Source organism: Phasianus colchicus, chromosome 12, assembly GCF_987193195.1.
Source record: "Phasianus colchicus chromosome 12, bPhaCol1.hap1.1, whole genome shotgun sequence".
In the NCBI taxonomy this organism is placed as follows: Eukaryota; Metazoa; Chordata; class Aves; order Galliformes; family Phasianidae; genus Phasianus; species Phasianus colchicus.
This window is the reverse complement of record NC_143447.1, coordinates 5827366-5852037: the sequence shown is the minus strand read 5'-3', so window position 1 is coordinate 5852037 and position 24672 is coordinate 5827366. Positions and strand designations below refer to the sequence as shown.

The window sequence follows — 24672 nt, the reverse complement described above, 5'->3', positions numbered from 1 at the left end:
TGGTTCTTTCCACTGCCATAATATTTTATTAGAAAAGAAATCAGCTTTCCTAGTGTGAGTCAAGGTATTGCCCTGATTCAAGTAATTGTCAGACCTGACAATTCGAATTAATCATTTATTCATTTCTTCATGATACTCAGAAGCAGGAAATTCTAAGCAGGTTTCCATGGTATAATCCTGTAAGCGTGTCTGCTTTTTGCCACTTGCAATGATTTTGGACACGTGAATGAGAGATAGGACTGCTGCTCTCTTCTTCCTTACCCATCTTTTCTGCATTAAATAACTGAGCTGCTTATGAAGCAAATTCTGGACAGCTGCATTTTAGAGTTTTGAGGCAAACCAGCACTGACTGCTGGCTCCAGACCAGCATCCTAACCCTAAGTTTTCTATCTCCTTTTGTTCTGTATTTGTAAAGCCCATTCTTCCATTTCCTAGCATGCAACTACACCCAAAATATGCTGGTACCTCAGTCCTACCACACCCTTCCATTAGAGATTTATTTTTTGGTCCAATACATCTGTCCCTGTATCCTCCACTCCCTGAAGTACACCATGCACATCCACTCTCTGATCTGTGTTCTCCCTGCAAGTTTCACTCTTCCAGGCTTAGGCTTAGTTTTGAAGGTTGTGTGTCTAAATAAGTCAGTATCTCAGTACACTGAGCCCATACAGATGGGTATTCATTTCATGGTTCATTAATAAACTTTATATTTCATCAGGTAAAGATAATAATCTCAAATATGTTTCTCCATATTTATCCAAATTAAAACTCAAAATGTTAAACTACTAATAAATATGAATTAATATCAAAATTAACTTTTTTTTCATGTTAGTAATGAACTATTGCTTTCACAGTCTTCAGTTTCTTATTACAAAAACAATAATCAATATACAAGTTGCATGTTTAAAAAATATTCTCAGGCCGGAACAGAACTTGAAGAGGTTTCCTTTGTTAGTTTGCAATTGTTACCTGCAATGACATTTCCTCACAAGCACTAGAAGCACCAACATGACTCCTCCATCAGTCTTCCATTCCTTCCTTCTGCATTATCTTTGAATTATTAAACAAATTTGACAGTATAATAAAATTTTAAGAGAGGATGAGGGCATGCATCATTCTGCAAAGCACAGTATTTCCTCCAGCATTTTTTTTTCCTGTGCAGGACACCCAAATTCCAAAAATGAAGCATCATTAACAATAGCAGAATGTCAGATAACCCAACCACTGCCATCTGAAGTCTATACCCACCTGCTTGCTCCAAAGCAACCATAGTTGCCTGCTCAATTAAGTCACGTTCAATGAAGCTTCGGAAGTCTTCGCTGTACACACTAAGGTCTGGTAGCTGGAATGTGTAGATGGGCATCTCCAAAGGAAATTGTTCATTGCTGCATTCATTTGCTACATGTGATCGAGCAAGAGAGACTATGGCTGAGCTGGCATGAGAAATGCCTCTGGAAAGCCGCTTTTCTGTAGAGAAGCCAAAGAGATTATAGACTGTAAGAATACACTGAAAAGCATTCAACATCGAATGTCTGGTGAATGTCTTTTCACTTTGGAATGTATTCTGCTTCTTTAATACTTTTTGGAGCTTATTTCTCTATACTAAATGATTGCTTAAGTTCTCATTACGGATTCCCTATGGCAAATTATAGATGAACTGCACTCTCCTCCTTTCAAAACAGATTAACAGTAAAGAAATGGCATGAAAGACAAGCATTTTATTTTCAACAAGTTCAAAAGTTATTCTTATGTTTCTAAAGATGCACTACAAGGAACAACTACTGGTGGACTTATAATGATCAGTTATTGCTTTGAACTCTTAAATTAAGTTGACTTGTGAATCAAAAGATACACTATTCTGCAATCACTCTATATCGAATGCCATACTGTTTTAATTTCAGAGCAATCCACCTGGACACAATTTTTATCATCACTGTGATGGAAGTCAGACAAACTCAGTTTTATGCATGAGCGTTTTTTAAACTCCTGATCCAAGAATCAATCCACAGTTCAAAACAAGCAATAACATTAGCAAGTCTGGTATAAAAGAATGTTTTGTTTTAACTAGAATGATAGATTTCACTTCTCTGCTGACAAATGCCATAAAAGAAACAGTCAATAATGGACTGACAAAGCAAAATAAGCAGTAGAATCTTAAGAACAGAATAAATTACTAGCACATCGTTTTATTTTTCTGTACATGTCTTCAGTTCTGCTATCAGCAAACAGGTAAGAGAAAAATTCATCGTTAATACTCTGCAAGTGTTAAAAACCATAAATCATTCAGTTCAAACTGACATATTGTTGAACATAGAATATGGGAAAGTTACAAAAATTGAGAAAACTGTACATACCAGGACTTCAGTAATACCAAAGGTGTTAGATCTGTTAATGCTGATAAAATGTTACAGATAACGATTTTAAAGGGAATTGAAATAATTACATCTCCGAAAGCAGCTTCATTTTTTAAACGATGACCAACTGTAATACTCCTCTTGTTTTCATCTGACATCAGCAATAGCTCTCTGATCATGAACAGGTCAGGAAGGATTTCAGTTACGCACAGAGCATAACTTAAAGCCAGACTTGTACTACAGACATAAAACCATCAGATGGACATTTCAGTGTAAACTTGGTAGTACAGTAATATGGATTTTTACAGTGAGTTGGATCCCAATAAGGATGAAAGCAACAGTTTTACCAACTACAGTGTGCTACTCTTCCTCCCTTTATCTGTATTTCATGCCCTCAGGAGTTATAAGAAGCAATGCAGTTCCTTCCCTACTGGTGGAAGTTATCCATTTAAAACAGAGCTTCACTGATACTTGCGAGCACTGGTAATGTTTCCTCTCTGATAGAAGGGATGAGCTGGCAGGAAAAGGGAAGCCTTTCCATTCCAATGACTGCATAGAAAGCCCTGCTGAAATCATCGTGCTACTGCTGTTGCTTTCTTACTTGAGAAGCTGTCAGAGCTGTAGATTAACTTTAGTGCTAACTACAGTTCCTTGATAATTAATATGAAAAAGAAATGCATTCCAACAATCCGAACAAGAGAGTGAAAACTTGAAACAGAATTGCATACGAAAAAAAGTAAATCCTCATGCTCATGATGCTGTACTGGAAATCAGCTGCCTGAGGTAGATGACTCATTTTAGTTCTGAAGCTTTCAATTTCTATTTTGTGGGATTGAGAAGGGATGTTCTTTCCTCAGGGGAGCCATAAGGGATCAAAAATTAAAAGCTGAAATTTATTCATAGATTTCATACATCCTAATCAAATACTACGAAAAAGAATGCAAAGACAGAAATATGGATTATTTATTAAAAAATGCCTTTTTTGTGTCTCATGTAGTATAAAAGTACTACATGAAGTATAAAAGTACTACATGAAGCACTACATACAGTAGTGGTCTCTGACACCCCCTAATTCCCTTTTTCTGTACCACAGGACTGCCTGGGAAGTATTTCTGTACTTGAATTGCTCATTAAAAAAAAAAAAAACAACTTGTAGAGCTGAGGCAAAGCCCGTGGCAGCTGAAAAATGCAATGCATAGCATCTCTGCAAAGCCTATCACAGTGACGTGGATATCACAGGCTGGCGGCCAGTGTCTTCAACCTCCTCGCAGACACGCAAAACTCACAAGCAGACCAGTTAGAAAGCTGCTCCACAGAAGCCCCAGAGAAGAGCTCTTACCTTGAGCGATGTCATCCTGCCGCTGCAGGCAGGGCCGCTCGGCCTTTGTCACCTGAGGAGGCTGCTCGGGCTCGGGCTGCTTGCAGTACTTGCCCTCGTTGAACACCTGTGGCAGGTTGGCGGTGTGCACCTGCCGGAGCTGCTCATAGTCACTTAAAGCTGCTGTCAAGTCCCAGTTTTTGCCTGCCAAAGAAGAAAAAAGGACATCTGCTCAGGTCGGTCTGAGAGCAGACTGGGAACCTGGAAACCACGTCCCTGTGCTTTTAGAACAAACCTAAACAGAGAAATCATTCTCACTTAAGAGCATCTGCTTTTGGATGAAACATTTACAACTGCTCCTTCCTGAGCAAAATTGCACAGTTGATAAACACCTTGAAAGTGCAGAGCAAACAGACATGGATACAACTCTTTTCTCTCGTGTGCGTTCTTGGTTTGCTTTCTATTATTTGTATCTGTAGAACACATGGCCTTCTGCACCCATCCACTGCTGCACATTTGCTTGAGTTTATTGCAATGCTTCAGCATTCCCCTTTTCAGGGGGTGAAATGTCCTCGTGATGCTTTCCAGTACACCAACCACAGTAAGACACACTGTCCCTCAGTTGGGTTCCACCACCTCACCTTGTCCCTCTCTAGCCAAAAGGAGAAGAGACCTCTTCGTGGAAGAGACCTCAACGTGACAAATCCTCGCTTGCTCAGAGATAAGCACGCGCTGTCAGATCACATCTCACACTCCTTAACAACAAAACTCAGGCACACCTTAGGCAGCCCACACTGGCTGTTACTAGATTCTATATTTTTCAGGCTGATAACACTCATGCAGCAAGACCTGAGCTACACGCTGTTTATTTAGGCTTTGGTGGGTTTTTTTGTGTCTGTTTTTGCTAAAACAGCATAGATTAGCAGCACTGCAACAGTTAACAAATTCATTTTCTTTCAGTTCTTAACAACAGACATGATACAACTAGGGGACATTCATCATTAATCAGCAGGAATAGCAAGCATGCAATTACAAAGCCACACTCACAACCTTCACATATCCACCTACTCCAATATGTTAAAAAGAACATTTGAAAGGTCACCAGCAATTCCTGATTTAGTGATAAACAACATGCCAGAAAGGATGCAACCTGAGACAGAGAACTAGGAGAGCTCTAAGCAGTGAGGACCACAGCAAAGGTCAGTGTGCAACAATACACATATACAGGACTTCAACAAAGATATTTTAAGGACAGGAAATGCAGTTGAAGTTGAACATGCGGGAAAAAAAAGGATTTTTGTTTTCTTGCAAAAGGGGAAGGGAGAGGTTAGAGAGGACAGCGATGCTGAACAGGAAGCTAAGCTAAGAGGAAGAGCGGGCATAATTCTTCAAAATGACAAATACAATAGGAAAATAAGTATTTTGGCAAAATGACAATATAACTAAAATGAACAGACCTTTCAGAATTTTTAACCATTCTAATAGAAGGCAATATTTTATTATTAACTACTTCACTTTCAAAGTCATCTTTTTGTTCTTAATGAAAATAGCATGCAAATACAATACCTTTCTGAAAACAAAGACTACTGAAGAAGCAGTATAACAATACAAATCTGAATGCTTCTGCCAGCATTTCTTACATATTTTACTATCACTGCATGTACATTTTACAAGTCACGGAAAACAAATCACAATCAAGCATTACTAAAGATAATGCAAAGCTTCTGCAGAACTAAACCTATGTCGAAAATTCAAAAAGCTGAAAAATAATTATAATAATTATAAAGCCAACCAAATTAACAAAGTCTCCCTGTCTGCAGGACAGAAGTCTTGCTGGCAAACAAATCCTACATTTTCACTCCTTCAAAAACTGGTGTAGAGTCACTACCTTGTGACTCAAATATTCCATACTGTCGTATACAAAGGTGTTCTTAGAATAGCAGCTGTGCCACAGATACGAAGTAGCAGCTGTTAGGTGGAAGGAACATCATCTCCTCATTTAGCCCATTACACTGACCCTGCCTTTTACACAAGACTGCACAGTGGCTCGGTAACAAAGCAGTTAAACAGCAAAAGAGCTTTCAGCACGAATGCTCAGTTCAGGCAGCCCTTTCCCTATGGGAATGAAATCTACCTGAAAGGACGTACAGCTGCAGAAATCTACAAAGCACCAGTCACAAATCTGGTATTTGGCAGGGTGTATAACTTATTTCTAAAAACAAAGTCCAGGACTCTTGCTCCATCTATGCTCTGTGCCATCTTTCACCTTAGATTTTGAGCTGTTATGCGTGGCAGAAAGTAAAACAGCATCAACCTCTACGCTCCTGTCTTCCTTCCAAGAAGGCAGAAAAGAGTTCTTAGCTGAAAATGTTGGCTGCAAGGCTGAGAGGAGAAATGAGGAAGTCCTACCATCAGGTGCTCCTTATAAACAAAGACATGCCCAAGATCCATCAATTTAAAGCCAGCTATAGAAAGAGAATCATATCTGTTCCTGGAGTTACACAGATACCCCATTTCACAATAAGGCCTGAAGGCTGTGAACTGGCTGAGCTCTCTAAAACAGAAGAAACCCTTTAAAATTCTTCTTTTTCCTATCAGCCTCAATTAGTCCTGTCCAGATCTGATGTTAATTTATGTGTTCCTAACACATAAGGGAAGTGGGAAATGTTCACCTTGGACACAATGGAAATTAAAAGCTGAATGTGGCTGGTGCATTTTGTGACAGACCTGACTCCTCCTGGAACACATGTAGGCCTCGGTGTTTTGTGTGATGCTGCTGGCTGACAGGCTCATAATTGCCAATAATGATATGAGAACATCCATCAATCTCATTTAGAGATTTAGGACCAGAAGTGAAGATTATTAACAAACAACACTGTTCAGTCGTTCCAGTATCTTGCTGAGATCTACTCAGGAGCCCTTACGTACCTGTTTCAGCTGAACCATGACTAACCTCAACTTTTTAATGGAACGTGTGTGTCTAGCTGTGTGTGCTGGTGAAGTTATAAGAACTATTCTGAACTCAGCAAGTTCTGGCCTTTTACCCTCACTATTTCATAGAACTTTTTTTCATAGGACTCTCTCCAAATGTTTAGAATTTGGACTGCAGGTACAATGCAGAGTTATAAGCTATGTAAAAACAAATAAGATGAGAAAAAACTAAGGAACACCCCTTCCAACTGCAAAAACTCTCTTACCTCTTCAGTTTCTTCTTGTTCACTGGATACCATCTCCTCTATTTATTAAAACTAAGAGATAAAAGATGACTAATACAGAAAGGCATCTGGAGAAATAGAAAACAGCCTCTGACTTTCCAGACAATTAACAGATTCTTAGTTCTTATGAACACAGAATGACCCTCATTTCCTGCAACTATACCAGTGAACAATTAATTAACAGAACAGATTAATTAAAAAAAAAATCTTCCATCAACTGGATAATCATTTAAGATAGAAAGTTTAGCATTATCTTCTTTGCCAGCCGAGGAAGTCCATTCTTGCTAATAAAGCAATGCACAAGTTCACTTTAAATGAAATCAACTCTTCCTATTTGGCACTATGCTGATTAACACAGATAATGACAGGCAAAGGTGAGGAATTCTAGATCAGATTCACTCTTTCTGAAAAACTTGGATGTAAAACCAGGCTAATATTACACCAGATGTTTTAAAATAAGTAATTTTTGCTCAAACTCTCAAATAATAACATAGCAAGGACACTTAGTTAATGTTTTCCCATTTCCTGCTTGATTGCAAAGTCACTCAAGATGAACAGACAGCTGGAAATGGCAATTTTGATCTCTGTGGAACAAGACATTGATAGCTGCTCAGTTTCTTCTTCCCTTTGCCAAGTCTTCCACAAGAGAACTATAAAAGGAACTGTCTGGGGGAAAGAATAAGAAGCTATTTTGGGAGAGATGGTTTTGTACAATCATATGACAACACTGTAAATTTCTCCACCAATTATGTGGTGTTGGTTTTGGTTTGGGTTTTTTTTTGTTGTTGTTGTTATTGTTATTTTTTCTCTTAATTCTGCTGATGTACACTGTTCTCAGAAGGAAACATCTTTCTACTGCATCTCTTAACTTCCATGGGTCAGTCTCCTTGAACACACATTCCATGACTCAGCCAATCTCCTGACTCGTATTAATGCTGAACTACACACACCTCAATTAAGTTTCCAGCTGGAAATAGATATCAATTACTTCTATGCAATGGTTAAATATGACACAAATAAACAGTCTAGCAGAAAAAAACAAAGATTCTGTTGTTTATACAAATAAATGCTGAACAAGTCATATAAACGAATGAAACCACTTATGTAAGTGCATACAGCTTCTCACTTAAATATATATTATTGCTGCAGGTTAATTTCTTATTTCCATTATTATTACAGACACTGAATTCCACGAATCTCCTTCACCTGGTGCTTGTCCATAGTATAAGGATGAGATATATTGAAATGCCACGTCTAATCCCTTATCCTCCGTACTAATCAAGTGACCACTGCCTGCATACCTCCTGCTGTCTGAAAACTACCCTATATGTTACCTGATCTCTCAGCAACCTCTATGCTTACCCATGCCTATACAGAAAGTCCGTGGCTACAGAAGGACATCATTAGAGTTCTAGACCAGATAGCCATACCAATGTTTTAAGTTACTCTTGCTTTCATAAAGGCAAGTGCGTGCTCCTGGTTAGCTATTAAACTCAATATTGAACACAATTATTCTCAAAACAAAGCTACTGCTACTGTTTAAGTAGAATCAAATTTATTGCTGTAAAAGTGTATGAAGAGCATATTTTGAATGAGATCTAAATCTCAGGATATATTTTTAGCAATTAAGCACTAACCACTGAAAAATACAATGGAGGAAAAGAAAGTTTGTACCAAAACCAGGCACCTGAAACCGTGATACTGACCTGTAGGAAGCAGCAACAGATCTTCCAAGTAAGGAAGACTGAGTGGAAACATGTAACTCACAGATGCTACAACATGACACATAAGTGGATTCAATAGAATACCAGGCTTCTCTGGTTTTCTAATTTTCAAAAATAAGGCTAATATAATGAAAATACAATTGGTTTTATGTTTCAATTTAATGAAAAAACTCTTTTACAGTAATATAGAACAAACTGTCCTTCTCTATTCCAAACTGGGTCAAATTTAAAAAGTATTCGCTTGTCCTTCAGCAATCCAATTTTTGTAATTAGTAATATCCTCATGAAAGACAGGATAGTAATACCAGCAAGCATAAATTTAAAATTAGAAAAAATATATTTTGGAAGAATACACAATGGAAAAGAACTGGCAAAGCATCTCGGGCACCAAGTCCGTATTGAGAGATTTGAATGCTATTTTATGAAGTGCTTTTAAATCTAAAAAAGATGTAGATGTTCATTCTGTGCTTTAGTATACAGTCAGTCCAAAAGAAAGCTTTTGTCTCAAGGAATTGTGTGAAAGGCTGTTTGCATGAAATTTACAGTACTGGAAAAGCTATTGCTTTCAGATAAATTCACTGTATAAACTTTTGTTTGTTTGCATTCTACATACACACACATGGTCAAGGTCTTCATAATCACACAAGAGCAAAGAACTGAGGTCCGTATGAGATATTTTTGATATGAAATTATCTGCTTCAAGCACAACCGATTCCTAAACCATCACAATGTGTAGCATCAGATCCAGTTTCCATGTCTCCAGAGTCAAATGCTGCTCAGAAAGCCAAGCAACTGTCACAGTCATTCTTCCTACTCTAACTTGCTGACAGATGTTGTGCTCATACTCTCCTCAACCTGCGTTTGTTTGGGGTTTTTTGTTTGTATTTTTACTATCTGGTACAGACAGTAAATAGTTTTTGGTGTCCCTTACTTTTGCGGGGACATATTCCTTACTCTTTGCTTGCCTCTTAATTATTAAGCATCAGGATTTATGATGTCTTGGAGACGCCACGATTCCGAAGACACCTATTTGATGTTCAGGCTCTCGGAAGTTAATTCCCATGGGGTGTTTACTTCAAAGTCTCTGCAAGACTAGAGAAGGTGTAAAGTGCTGTCAACCAAGAAGCCTCCCTGGAGGCTTGACCAACAAGGAGGAGCATTGCAAAGTCTTGTAGTCAGGACCACGCTGACAGAAATGTGCTTCCCGTTTTAATAATTCACCCATAATAGCAACTATGAATTTTAGTACTGTAAGTAAAAAGCTGTTCTCTTAATTAAAAAGAACGATAAAAATAGCTTAGGTGGTCCACAGCAGCATTCAGGCAATGAATGCAAGAAGTGCTGAGGAAGAAAAAGCCCTTCAACAAAAAACATATAGGAAAGTACCAAGAGAAACAAAGCAATCAAAAACAAGCATGAATTGTTCTATGCACTAGACACTGCCAGCAACTATTAGATTCGACAAGGAGTACTGCAGTTCCTGATGGAATACAGATTCTGATGTGGAGATGGATCATCTGCAGAATTCAGCCCAGAAATAGCTCACTCAGCTACTGCTCAGGCATAATGGCACACTGTAAGCAGAAAAAAAAAAAAATGATACTGCTACAGAGAAGGGGAGATGAAAGCCTCCTGAGCAGAGAGAAAGAAGGTTTTCCTTAGCAGCATAGATGTACCACGACAGGCTTTTTTCTCATGATCTCAGCTACCTTAGATCCTCACCCTAGGAATGGGCATGAGGTTATTAGGATATTTAAAGGCAAGAGGAAAAAGAAGAAGCTGGGGAAGGAGGTTATTCAGACTTCCTAGCCACAAATTTATTCTCAGTTGTGATAAAACTGAATTATTTTGTGCTACCAAAATCTGTTTGAAAACAGTGCAGAACTAATTATTAATTAACAATTCTTGATAATGCTCGAGTTCTCTCAGGTACTGCACAGATGTCAAGAATGGAAGAAGCTGGCTTAGCATACTGTCACCAAAACTGGATTTTCTTAGACTGCCCTTGGGAATTAAGAAGTCCCTCACCAACCCTCGTCTCCAAAGACAAAACAGGACTAATCAAAATTCTGTGGATCAATGACAAAGTACCCATGCACTGAATACGGACATTTTCCCAATGCCATGCTGGAAAATAATCTTATTTTTTTCAATTCCAATATACAGTCAAATGAAAAACAAAAAAATCAGTGAATTACTCATGACACATGGCTCTATGACCTATCAGACTGTAACCTCAAGTTTTAAAAGCTTTCTTCATAAGGAAAGCTATGCTGCTTATAAATCTACCAATGTATGAGAATAAACTGTAATGGAACAAAGGATCTTTAAAACATTCAAGAAGCTCAAGAAACCCTAAAAAGCAAGAGAGATGACATATTAAAGTGTACCTGCATGTGTTGTTAAGTGTTAAGCCCCTTCCGCCTCCACATCTTTCCTTGACTATTCTTCAAGTCTGTACATTTTTAAGTTCCCACAGCTTTACCATGTGAATACAAAACAGCAAGCAGCCTAGAACTGGCCGTTCAGACTAAGTAAATAGAAATGAAACATTATTCATTGGAAAAATATCAACTAAGCAATTATTATTGCAATTTTAACCACCAATGAATGGCTGATTAGACAGCTGTGGGACTTTTACAAATGTACTTAAAAGACACTTTAATACCATGAAATTGATTTTAATTTCTTATGTAGAACTAAGAAAACCAAAGCCAATTTTTTACTTTGATGCAGCTATTAAAGTCTGCATTTACATCTATTTTCAGATGTGCACAGCAAAATTCTCAAACAATTGAACTAATGCTTTTGAGTCTGTGAAATGTGAGCTCCTTATCAGTTAAGCAACTACACAGAATATTAGAATTGGTTATTTTGAAATGTCAGAGCAAGCATGTATTGACCACAAGCTCCTTGTTCTGTACTAAAGCATCGCCAAAGATACAAACAACATTATAAATAATGTGACTGCCAAAAAGGCAAACTTTGTTCTGCATGTAACAGTAGAAAAGTATATACTCACATAACCAAAGGAATTATTTATACATTCTTTTGAATGATAGAGAAAATACAAAAAGTGAGGCTTGGAGCTCTGCATGTTTCACTCATCAAAAACTTATCAGAAACTGAATTATACTACTTTTTATTCCATGATACTAATAGCTGTCAAGAAGAGTCAAACATAGACAAGCTAGAACCAATTCAGAATTTTTTATTTTTACGTTTAAAAAACAAACAAACAGAAGGAACTAGCAATGTCACCAGCAGTGGGTCCAATCTTGCTCAACTTCAGTGACCTGGATGCAGGGATAGAGTCCACCCTCAGCAAGTTTGCTGATGATACAAAGCTGAGAGGAGTGGTTGACACACTAAAAGGTTGTGCTACCATTTAATAAGACCTGGGACAGACTGGAGAGCTGGGCAGGGAGGAACCGGATGAGGTTTAAGAAGACCAAGTGTAGAGTCTTGCACCTGGGGGTGCATGCATCAGTCAGTACAGGTTAGGGAATGACCTGCTGAAGAGGAGCTCTGTGGAAAAGGACCTGGGTGTTCTGGTGGACAATAGGTTGGCTGTAGCCAGCAGTGTGCCCTGGTGGCCAAGAAGGCCAATGGGATTCTGGGGTGCTTTAAAAAGAGCATGGCCAGCAGGTCAAGGGAGGTGATCCTCCCCCTCTACTCTGCCCTGATGAGGCCATGTTTAGAATGCTGTGTTCAGTTCTGGGCTCTCCAGTTCCAAAAAGACAAGGATCTCCTAGGAGTCCAGCAGAGGGCCCTTTATCATCTCCCATATGAGGAAAAGCTGAATAACCTGGATCTGTTCAGCCAGAAAAAAAGAAGGCTGAGGGAGGGCGATCTGATTAATGTTTGTAAATGTCTGAAGAGAGATGGAAGGCAAATGGAAAGGCCAGGTTCTTCTCAGTGGTGCACAGCATAGGACAAGGAGTAATGGCCTAAACTAGAAGGTAGGAAGTTCCATACAGACATGCAGAAGAATCTTTACAGTGTGATGGAGCACTGGAACAGGTTGTCCAGAGAGGTTATAGAGTCTTCTCCTATGGAGATATTCAAGACTCATTTGGATGCCTACCTGTGCAACCTATTGTGGAGAACCTACTTTGATAGGGAGGTTGGACTCAACCTACTGAAGACAGTACGTTTCAACCCCTGCAATTTTGTGATTCTGTGTGGAACCACTGAATGAAAACACCTTTTTCATCTCTATCTTCATTCCAAATCAAGAATGGACACTTCCTGGAATTTGTGTCGCACACAATAAGCAGCACGTTTTGGTCAGAGAAGTAACTGTAATCAATACAAAGCTCAAAAGAAAAAAAAAACAAACTGCAGGGATTTTACTGATTGTCTACCAGATTGAAGGATTCAAGTGACTTTCACCAAAAGTCAAAGAAAGGAGATGCTTTCAAAATCAAAGATATTTTTCCACTTTTAAGCTTCTAAGCTTAAGGCTACAATAAAAGAACTAAAAAGACACAGCTATTTTTCTGATACAGCCTCTTAGATGTTTTAAATATAGCAGCCATTTGACTCCCATTCCATCAAACTGGAATTAGGCATGTATATTGGACCCCAAAACATCTCTGGTTTCTTTGTCTACAGTACAACCATTTCAGACTTAACTGCTTTGGCCAGTCAGTCAAAACATTAAAAACTGCTTTCAGACAGCTAAAAATGACAAAATTAAGATGAAGCGCTATTACCCCATTCCCTGGGTGTCAACATATACACTTAACATGATTATCAGTAAGTTAAAACAAGCAATTTAACATACTAAGAACTTTTAAAGGCTTTTGCCAAAAACATCTACTTTGATGAAGTCTATGGTCAACTGACTACTAAGAGTTGGCTTACTAACCAAAATACTAAGAAATGTCTGTCAACAGAGGCTAGATGTTTCTTTTTATTACTGGCTCTTGCTTTAAGAAAATGGCAGGCATAGGAAATAGTTGTGTCCTGAAAGCTTACCTTCTAGTAAGTCTCTGGCCAGACCTGGTTCTGCCCCTGTGGACCGAACAAAGTCTGACAGGACTGCATCCATATCAAGAGTCATGTGATCATTCAGAGATGCTGCCGGACATGAGGCAGCAGCAGGACTCGCCGATTGGCTAGAAGGCATCCATCTACCAAGGAGAAAAAGAAACAAAGTTATGGAACATACTCCAAATTGATGGAAATGTTATTTTTCCTTTCTTCATCAAACAATGCTAATAGAAATGCTAGAACATACAAGTTATGATATTTAACAGTATTTATCATTCATCTCTGCCTTAGCCTAGAAGCTTTTGGTCACTCACGCTTTCTTCCTAGTTCTCTTTTTTTTTATTATTATTATTTTTTAACATTTCATATTTTTTATTGATTTTTCTTATTTGCAGCTTCTTGATAATTCCACCGCTTGAAGAATCAAACTAGATGTATGCACTGTTCATTCAAAACACAACGACCATATCATTGTATGGATAGGAATGCTCATAGACTGAAGTTTAGCAAATATTTAAATGTTTGACTAGCCTCCAGCTCTTTTGCTTTACTAACGCTAACACACGCAGGACAGAGTTCAGGATTTGTTCTTTTATTTACTTTCTCTCTACCATTTCCGTAACTTATTGTTTCCCCCTTTACATTACACAGTGGATTTACACATCCATTACACTGTCAGGCTTAGATGGACTTTACTAACTAACTTCCTAGACTTGTGACTAACACAATGTCTATAACTCATCTATGTTCTAGCCATTGCTAAGAAGTGCTTACACAGCATCGAGGCCATCCTGTTTCCCACCTTGCCCATCCAGAGGCTGGGAGGGAACAGAAGTATGACAGCTGACCCCAGCACACCAAAGGGGCGTTCCATACCATGTAAATGTCATGCACACTAATAAAACTGGAAGAGAATCTAAAGTAGCTGTTGCTTGGAGACTGGTTAGGCATCAGTCTGCTTGTGGGAGGTGGTGAGTGATTGTCTTTGCGTCACTTGCTTTCCCCCCTCCTCCTCCATCCTTCATTTTAATTAAACTGCCGCTATCTTGATCCATGACTTTTTCCTCCTTTTCGCTCTTCCAGTTTTCTCCCATCTCTCTCTGTAGAGCTAGGGGGACAGTGACTGAGCAGCTGGTGGGTGCTTAGCTGCTGGACAGGATTAGCAAACTCAGGGCTTGTTAAGGACAGCAAACAGCAACAGCAGAAAGCAACATTGTTTTCTTTGCATGGGAGAATAATCAAGCAAAATTGGCCTAAAGTCTGATATGGTATTTGACCCTTGCATTGCTGCCATCTCCCAGTTCTCCAGAAACGATCTCGTTAAGACAATTAATAATTTTATCTTTCCCCTCCTCCTCCTCCTCCTCTCCTTTCCCTTACTTTGTGAGGAAACGAAGAATGGCAAATCCCTCCTCTCCTCCAGGATAGATGCCTCCTGCCTTGCTGAAACAGCCCTTCAGTGTCTCAGATACAGATGTGTAACCAGAATGCTCATATGATGCAGAAAGATTGCAGGTGCCATCCAGGTAGAGGGAATTACTACCTGTCTTCTCTGACACTGGGGTACTGACGTCTAATCAGGAAAGACAGATCATTAGCAGCTCAGATCCATCCCTACAGGCTAAACAGTCAACAAAAGGGCTAGAAAAGGGCAACAAAGCACATATTCTGTATACAGCTTCTGTTGAGTACAAAGGCAAAGCATCCTCTGAAAGAAGACCTTGCAAACTACCAAGGCAAATGGACCGGAGTTAAGAATGGTATCCAGTATCTGAGGCAATTAGCAGTGGTGGAGGTGCTTTACAGGAACCTGGAGAGCAACCAGTCCTTCAAAGATCTACATAAAGTTCAGCATGTGCAGTCCACGTCACAGAAGTTTGTATGGAACACACCAAGGCCATATATCAGCACCTCAGCAACAATGGACTGGACAGCCACCAAGGTACCAGCTGAGGACAGACGAGCCTGCTGGTCTCAGAATAAGCTTTTCTTTTTAAAAAGGAATGTGCTGCATAAGTGGAAAGCATAGTATAAAGGTGCCCAGTATAAACTATATCATTGTCATATATCAGTACAGTCACAGATAACTGAAGTCCCAATTAAAAAACCTCAGCGAGGTGACCTCCAGGCAAGCAATTCAATAGAGCACAAAGCACACTGCAGCTGAACACAGAGTACCTTTCCAGCCTCCAGCATTTCTGTAGCTGACTTTCTGGTGGAAAAACCCTCTCCACAAAGCAAATGAAAAAAAACAAAAACAAAACAAAACAATGCCTGCAACAAGAAAGCACTAAAAACTTGATCCGACTGAGGCCCAGCTGGAAGGAGTAGGAAAGGAAGATCCTAGCTGAAGCTCACTCCTCTTCCTTTTTTTTTGTGAATAAAGCAATTAGAGCATTAGTTAATGCAGCTAGGTACAGATAGGTCTTCACTCCTTTTAGTAAGTAGTTATACCTAACTCCTGCCCTGACTTGCCCATCTATCCAGGGTTCCTAAAGCTGTCATCATGCAGTACCAGCTTAATCATTATCACACACTATTTTCTACTTCACAGCAGGATTTCCCATCCTAGGGCCAAGTGACTCAGTTTTAGCAGCCTGCTGCCAGCTGTGAACACCAGCATGGCACTGAGGCAGCCCTGCACAGGGCCATGCCCAGGTGCCAGCAGCAGAACTCCGTAAGGAATGGAGTTGCAGACACAGCCTGTATGGCTGATTCCAGCCAGCTGTGCCATGACAGTGCAGGACACGGTGCCTCTCTGCAAGCAGTCTTGCTTAATATTGACTTAGAAGGTTGGCTTTGATAGGGTGAGAGAACAAGCTGATGTTAGTGTGTTTTGTATCTACTTTTCTTATTTTCCTAGAGAAGTCAAACCCAGCCTTCAAAGTTTATAAAATAACGTTTATAAAATAAGGAAATAGAAATTTATGCTGGCACCTTGAGAGTAGCTGGTAAGATAGCTGGCATCCAAAACAGTTATGCTAAAGGTATTCCCCTGCTCATTGCAGGGGAGTTGGACTAGACAACCCTTAAAGGTCCCTTCCAACTCAAATAATCCCACAATTCTATGATCTCCTTATTCTAGCCTGCCTACACTGTTGTAGAAACAGTGCAAAGCAAAGACAACTGGATCAAGTTTAACACACAACTTAAGCACAAGTGTGGATCTTACTCCCATTCTATTTGTCATTGGTCAACATCTACCTTTAAATATGAATTAAATCATTCCTGTTAACTCCTCACAGCTCAGATGCAACTTTGCCAAGCATAATGATGAACACCAACATTCCCTACTGGGAACAGATGATATGGGCTGACTCTTGTTTGTACCACAGCTACAGAGGAATAAAACTGGAGAATAATAAATGAATAAATAAAATAATAATAAAAAAGGAAGCAGTTGATTTCCCTGTTACCTAAAGGACCTAAGGTCCTTTCCTAAGGATCACCATGGGACAGGAAACATTTCTAATAGTTAACAATAAGAAGAGGTGGGGTAAAAAAAAAAGGAAACCTGGAAATATTGAAATGGCTACTTAAAAAGGAACGCTAGCACTTTAGAAAAGAGTACTACCTTAGTCAATCATGGCCAAAGTCAACATGCAAGCTCTGTAGCAACTGAAGCCTTTTTCTCTGTTTAAATAAAAATGCAGGATGATAATGCTGCTATTGTTTGATACATTCTCATACACAGATCCGCTCTATTAAACAGAACCTAACATCCATATAAAGACCATAAGAAACCAGATCCAAGAGATTTCTTCAGTGACTAGGAGTATGAGACGAATCTTAACCGGCAGGAAGGAAACATATGGATCCAGCTAGGAGAACTTGCTGCTGGTGAATGACACAAAACATTAGCAAATTTCAGATTCTAATACTCAGTGACTCAGTAGTATTGAGTCTATCACTAGGCATTTAAAATGCACCAGCTGGGCAATCAAGTGCAGTCATTATGTCTGTGTGCTAGACTGCTCGAAGATTTTGAAAACTTGAGTGCCTATCAGTCTGAAGAAGTCAGTTCATGAGTTCTCTCATTATCAGCATTATTTCAGTATTTTTCACTTTGGTATTGAACAGATCCTTTTAACATCTGAAGACAGGACTGATCTCTGCATTTATGACATCAGCAAACACCCCAGAATTGCCTTATGATTACATGACCATCGGAACCCACTCAGTAACCACACCAGCAGAAGCATGTTATTTTTAATCCATTCCAGCAAAGGTTAAGTAATGAAGATCTTTTCTATAAACTAAGTTGTTTCTGGCTCCCTGGCTACATGTAGAAAACTGGTTATCCCTGCATACCGACAGCTGATGAAAACATGTAAAAGCCAGAGATGGCACTTGTTGCTTTCCTGAGAAACAACAATATAAACTGAAATAGTATCCAGATTCTGTTATAAAACAACAGTAGCTTCACAGCTAAAAAACAAATGACCTACGCTGATTGCTAAGACAGCATCAAACCAGATCTCTCACATCCAGGACAGCATGAGGAATGCTCTAGTTGAATGCATCTTATGTGCTTGTGTACTATGCTATACATGTCTCTAGGATCTGAGTCCTCCAGAAGTGCTTAGAACACCTGCACAAAAGCATCTATGCTATTTAGGTTTTCCTGGTACTCATCAGACCTGAATTTACAAAACAGCCTGAATTAGTGGTGTTTATTCAGAAATTGCCTAAAAAATGGAAGGGTTCACACAGCCACATGTTCATGAACATTAAAATTGAAAGGCAACTGAGAACAAACCACTGATTACTTGAAGTAACCACTGCTTCATTATTATGGACTACTTAAAGATGAAATCAGACATGCAGAGATGCACTGACTGGAGCTGGACTCCTGCTCAGTTTCCTGGAAAATTCCGAATTAAGCACATCCAAAGCTGTAAGAGACAACTAAAACCCCTGCTGTGCAAGCACCTGAGTAATGGCCTGCTGCAGAAACTCTTTTCTCACACACTGGCCAAGCCTCACAAAGTCTCTGACGTTTTACAAACTGGAGGTGGTACTACTAAGCTCATAAAAATTAACAGTTCTACTGAAAAAAGTCTCTAAAGGCAAATTACTAGGTCTCTTATTACAGCACTATTTTGTTGTCAGAACTAACTGTATAAACTATTTCACTTTTTTATTTCATTCAGCAGACTATTTCTAGTCATAATTATCACAGATGGCAGGTGGTCTAGCTATTCCTTCTACCACCACTCCATGCGAATAAAAGCCTGTACAAAAGTCCGAACAATGCATGCTCTACACTCTGAAAACAAAGATCCTCCCTTAATAATTTTGAACTAGCCCAGATGGGGGTTTATTGGTTCTTTTTTCTTTTCTTTTTTTAACCTCAGAAAGAACTGTATTCTTACCTCTCTCAGATTTAGAGAGGTATCAAGAAAAAAGCAATAACAAAGAAAAACCCCACAAAATAGCCTGTAGAAAATTATACTCTTTGCCAGAAAACTGCTATTAGCTGTAAAAACATATCCAGATGGACTTGGGAAAAGATTGCAAAGGAAGAAAAGAAGATAAATTGTAAGGAAGAAGGCAGTCAGTAATTCACTACAAGCAGGAAGCTCAGAACCCGGCTGGCTACCAGACTCACTGTTCTCACCAGAAGAATGCAAGCTCTCCTCACATTAAGATCACCACCATCACCTCCACTTCTGGCACCTGGCATTAACATAACCTACCCTCATACGTACCACATGCACCTAGAGCAGATACAACACACTCTTCCATACTACACCCACTGAAAATAACACCTCTTTTCCATTACATTGGCCCATGATGTCAGAGATGAATATTGCTGGTGTGGCAGCTACCAATATTCTGCTACATTCTGCTGCCATGGGACAGATGGCAGCAGAGGGCAGTCTGACAGAATGATACCTGACATGGAAGAGAAGATAAACCATAGGAGTGGAAATGAATTCCTGTTTAAAAAATGGCACCCACTGACATTCACTGATGCTCGCTGAATGTTTATGGAGTCCAACCAGTGGATGTGAGCACACTGAGATGGTGAGCAGTGCATTTCTGCAGTGGTGACAGCAGGTCACCTCCACTGGTGCAGATTTTTACAAGCGTGGCATGAAGGCTTATGTTCACCACTGGCAGAAGTGCATAGCTAATGGTGGTGGTGATGGTGGTAACTATGCTGAAAAAATAGTGCTCTGTAACTGGGAATTCTCTCTATCAAGTAGAGCTGTTGTTATCTCTGTACCTGTTGTAGTTTCTTTGAAAACAAATAGGAGGCATAACTTTCAGAGCAAGCTACGTACTTGCTGTTTCTCTTTCAAATGTGTCACATACAGGATATACAAACAGCATGTCGTACTGAATGCAGACAAAAACTATTTGACCCTCAAAGCACAAATGATACCTCTTGCTTCATTCACTCTGTACTCAAAGTTTCTTCCTTAAATACTTTCATATGCATTCAGCACAAATACAAGAGGTAATGAAAGGGAATAATTTGTTGTACATTGTAAGAAAAAGCATTTTAAAAAGCTTTAAAGAAGAAATATCAGTTGATTCTAAATGTTGAAATGGGTGAACAGGATCTGAAGTTGAATTAACAATATTTGATCTGTTTTTCCCCTTTCGAACCTCTCTCTTAAAACTGAGCTGCTCTCAAACGTGGACAGCCTTCATCTGAATTTAGCTTTCACTTCTTCAAAATCAAAGGGCTAAACAATATAAAAATACTTTTCCCCCCAAAACTAGTGGAAAGCAAGCACATTGAAACAAATCCCAAGCCTAAGGCATCACGCAATTTCCTGTCAAAACACAAGCAAGGAAGTGAAAGGAAACAGCTCTGAAATGGACAAAGAAAGGCAAACACTAAACCTCAACTAAACCTTCAAAGGAAAAAACAAGCATCTCCAACAACATGCCAACAAATCTCCAGTAGGCCAGGGGAAAGTCATTCACTGATAAGATGAAGCCCATTCTGTCCTCTCTCACATCCTTTCTTTTCCCTTTCATTTTTGTTTTCCTCCAGGATGACACGGCTAAATACCCATCAGCATTACTCACTCCTCTCCACTGGTCTGACTACCCAGAAAGTGCAGACCATGTTTGTTGCATGGTTGTTATGGCAGAAGGACCCTATTTGTGCAGAGTTCCAGACTTAGAAAGTATTGTTTTCTGACATGACGTATTTGATGAAGAATGTAATAATTCTACTATCTTGACAACATCATTAAATTGAACCAATGCACCAAATAAGTTAATTGTGATTAGTGAAACATCTAAATTCTTCGGATTGAGGCAGTGCAAATTTTCATTATTTTCTGCATGTAAAATGTACGTACTTACACTTTCACAGACCTAAAGTTTCTGGCTTATTGTAAAAAATGTGGTTATTACATTTCTAAAGTTGTTCCAGTTTTCATTAGATCACATTCTGCCAGATGTCCATATACAACATAAACTTATTAAGCCAAGAACTGTAATTAATCCGATCCATTAGAGATGTGTCTAGAAGCAGAATATCATCTTAAGACAGTCAATGTAGGAACTCAGCTCTTCAGATTGTCTGAAAGGAATGACACTGATTTTTTTTTTTTTTTTTTTTTTTTTACAGCAATCAAAACACCTTTTTTAAGTAAGAAAAATATCGTAGTTTGCCTACAGGAACAACAGCTCGCTCCAAACATGAAACTTCACTCTACCCTTTATTTAGATTAATTTCAATATCGTTTAATACACCATGACCTTATTTCAATAAACTTTTTGTATGCAGCTTAACATTTCTATCATACATTTCTATCATACTTTGTTTCTGCATCCCCTGAATAGCCAGGGATGTGAATTTCTGCATGCTCACCTGTGTACATGCATGTCTAGATTCACATATATACACTGTTATATACGTATATGAATGTATAGACGTACTCTTCAGCACAGATATAGTCAAACCTGCATCCAAGATACTGTTCTTAAAAAAAAAAACAAACAGAATCATACTAGCATAAGATGAATTCTTAACATCTTTACTATCATTACGGTAATACTTTATATAAAAATTAGTACATGATTACAGAGCTAAAATTGTAAACCACATTGCCACAATATGAAGCAAGCACTGCACCTGCAAATAAGTCAAAGTGTTAACAGCCAACATAATGCTGCTCTCTGTATCTACAAACAGTACCGTCTTTAAAGGGAACTCAACAAGTCAAATTTATTTTCCTGAACATACCTTGTTTCATTTCCTGTCAACTACATTGCTATTAATTTTTTGCAAGATTATTAAGAATGAATATGTTCTACATGGCAAGGAATAACTGCTAGAATGTTAGACTGAATTCTAATAGAAATGTTGGTTCAAGAAACCAAGCACTGAAGAAAAATGTAGAACTTCCAAAGAGTTAGGGAAACGTTATACTACGATCAAAGTTCAGTATTTTACAGAACTGTAACAATATGGTGTAAACTGAAAATGTAGATTCAGTCACATTCATTTAAGCCACATCTATACAAATCACTGTATTAAAAAAAAGGAACCCACACCAAAAAATACGCACAGAACAACCACAGAACCATGTGCTTTACTTTAAGCACATGCTGAAATCCTATCCAGACCAGAGGTTATCCATCTCTGCTACTTTGGGCCAACTGCTACTGATTTGAACCACCTGCCTTCAAATTTCTGAAAGATTTTCCAAGTCTAAAGTGCCCTACCAAAGGGTTGATGGAGTTGGGGGGGGTGGTTGATCTTTATATACAGAACAAACAAAAAGTTTGGTAAAGAAATTATATTCATTCTCCCACAGGCTTCACGACTAGCATTCAGTCCAAATTTCAACCTGGAATCTACAGCTGGGGCCCAACTAACCTGCTCATTGCTACTCAGGCTACAACCACAACTATTCAAAAACACTGGTATTCCTTTTCTTGTAGGAGTAATACAGCTTGTGACAGAATCACTATTTTTCTTCCTTCAGCTCCCTATTACTCAGCACTTCCTTCGGTCTTCTATTCAGGACATTGTTGTGAGTTAAGCAGAGGCTATTAAGATAATCTCCTATTGAAGTGATCACACTAATTTATTTAAACTCTAAACATCTCTAAAAATGTTATTTTTTTTCAGTTAGTCCCACGTTGGAGTGATTACTCCTTTGTAAGTTTCTTGTTTATTTAATCCTGAAGATTTAAATTTTGGCAGCATAAGATCTATATTTGTTTAAATATAGTAAAAGGTAAATACCTCTGCATGAAAGCTCTTTAAAAATTCACAACACATCCTTTAGTTATTTCTCTACTTGATATATTTGCATATTTACAATTAATTTTAATGCTTGTAGAAAGAACAACTTATTTTTCTTGGTCCTTTGAATTTGAATAGGCCACCAGTTTGATTATTAAATTTAATAAATATTTGCTGTTATCTGGGATTTCAAAGAGATTTCTGTACGTCAGGAAGAATCTGGCATTCAGACTGTCACAAACCTTGTCTCATTTGCAGGTGAGAATTACCTACCCAATACCCTGCTACAGTGATTACAACAGATCAATTATTGTTATTTATGGTGTTAGTTGCTCTCAAAGTAATGCCTTCTACTTACTTCCATAGAAACAACAATAGCTACAAAGAGTACAATAACACTATTTGATAAAGAAAACTCTCAGCTACAAAATGCTATTTTTCAGCATAGTTACCCCCATTAGCTAGAAAATAACTGAGTGGAAGAGCTCAAATTCAGAGAAGTTCCAAGGCAGAAGCTAGATGAAAGTGAAACCTTTTATAATTCCATCCTGACTTATGACAGCTGTGCAAAACATTCTGCAATTCTCAAAATTTAAAAGGCAAAATTGTCTGAAATGCTACCCAACGGCATCTGTACTTATGTGAAGGGAGGTGTACAGATTTGTAACTCTCATTTCTTAACTTTATTTATAATTACCCAGTAAGGAAAGGAGAAAAATAAACATGAAGTTCAGATAATAGCCAAAGGCATCATACAGTAACTCTGAATTACACTTGCTGCTCCAAATTCTGCATTGTATTTGCTAGTCCTGTGTGGGCAACCCAGACAATGCAGAGCTACCAAAATGACAATACACATCTATGAGCATCCATTCCTACCTATCGTGCTTACCAAGTCTGTATTCAGGTACCTGAATCTCACTTGAAATGCCAAAAGATCATGAAAACCTGGGGATTTTTTTTTTTTTAATCTCACATATGCTTTGCTTTACATTCACCTTAATATGTCAAGACAGCTCAAGATTGTAAAAAAAAGAAACAACCAGACAGAAATTCTGTCAGCAGCCTCTTTCAGATCAGAAGACAATTTTTCTATACCAAGTGCCTCCAGCTAGAACGACACAGTCTCAATGCATATTGAAATACAGGCTTGCTCTGTTTAGTAACAAAAGCTCTCACGTTAAGCAATAAACAAAGCCATTTAGAAAGACATATTCCACAGCTGTCCTTCACTCAGGACCTCCCAGCTCTCCCTGCAGCAATTTCAGTGTTTCTACACAACACAGCCCCTACGCTTTCACCCAACCTCTCCAGCAGTGCCCAAACACACAAGCTGCTGACACCACCTACCAGAAGCCTATTCCACTCCATCAGAAATTCACATCTGGCACACCAGACATAAAGCAGCTCTTCCACACAATGCTTAAATGAAATGAGCCTCTCTGAACAGCACTCACAGGTCACTTTATAAGCTTACTTCTGAGTAGATATTTACGTTTTTCTACTACAGAATTTTCAAGGACAATTAAAAGAGAGCTTATCTTGTAAATATTTTTACTGCTGATTTTACATTCATCCCATTCAATTCAGCTCCTCCCCAGTAGCCAGCAGTAGAAAAAATGATACCTGTTTCACTGTATACATGCATTTGTATAGAGCTTAAATATATATGCACGCATGCATCCAAAAATTAATTATGTAGCACATTATTTGTATTACTATTCATGTATTCTTATCATATATTATTTCAAGTCAAATACCTTCATCTAAATTAGCTGCATCTTACTGTGTTCTACTACCAGAATGGCAAATCACTCTATTAACAGGTAATGCATAATGA

The 24672-nt window shown here is 38.6% G+C and overlaps 1 protein-coding gene across 8 annotated transcripts in view; it reads right to left on the bottom strand.

Annotated features, from left to right (window-relative positions):
- OTUD7A (OTU deubiquitinase 7A) overlaps nt 1-24672 on the bottom strand; it is a 105866-nt gene that overhangs the window by 21949 nt on the left and 59245 nt on the right. For 6 of the 8 annotated variants that reach the window (XM_090148747.1, XM_090148751.1, XM_090148749.1 and 3 more), the window contains exons 5-7: nt 13595-13749; nt 3694-3876; nt 1249-1467 (exon numbers count right to left, since the gene is read on the bottom strand). In XM_090148747.1, coding sequence (XP_090004873.1) covers nt 1249-1467; nt 3694-3876; nt 13595-13745 — 553 coding nt within the window. In that variant the 5' untranslated portion in view covers nt 13746-13749. Of the gene's footprint in view, nt 1-1248; nt 1468-3693; nt 3877-13594; nt 13750-14989; nt 15183-17183; nt 17717-24672 lie in introns of those variants that run through there. The other 2 variants (XM_031616436.2, XM_031616437.2) reach the window with 2 other exon arrangements.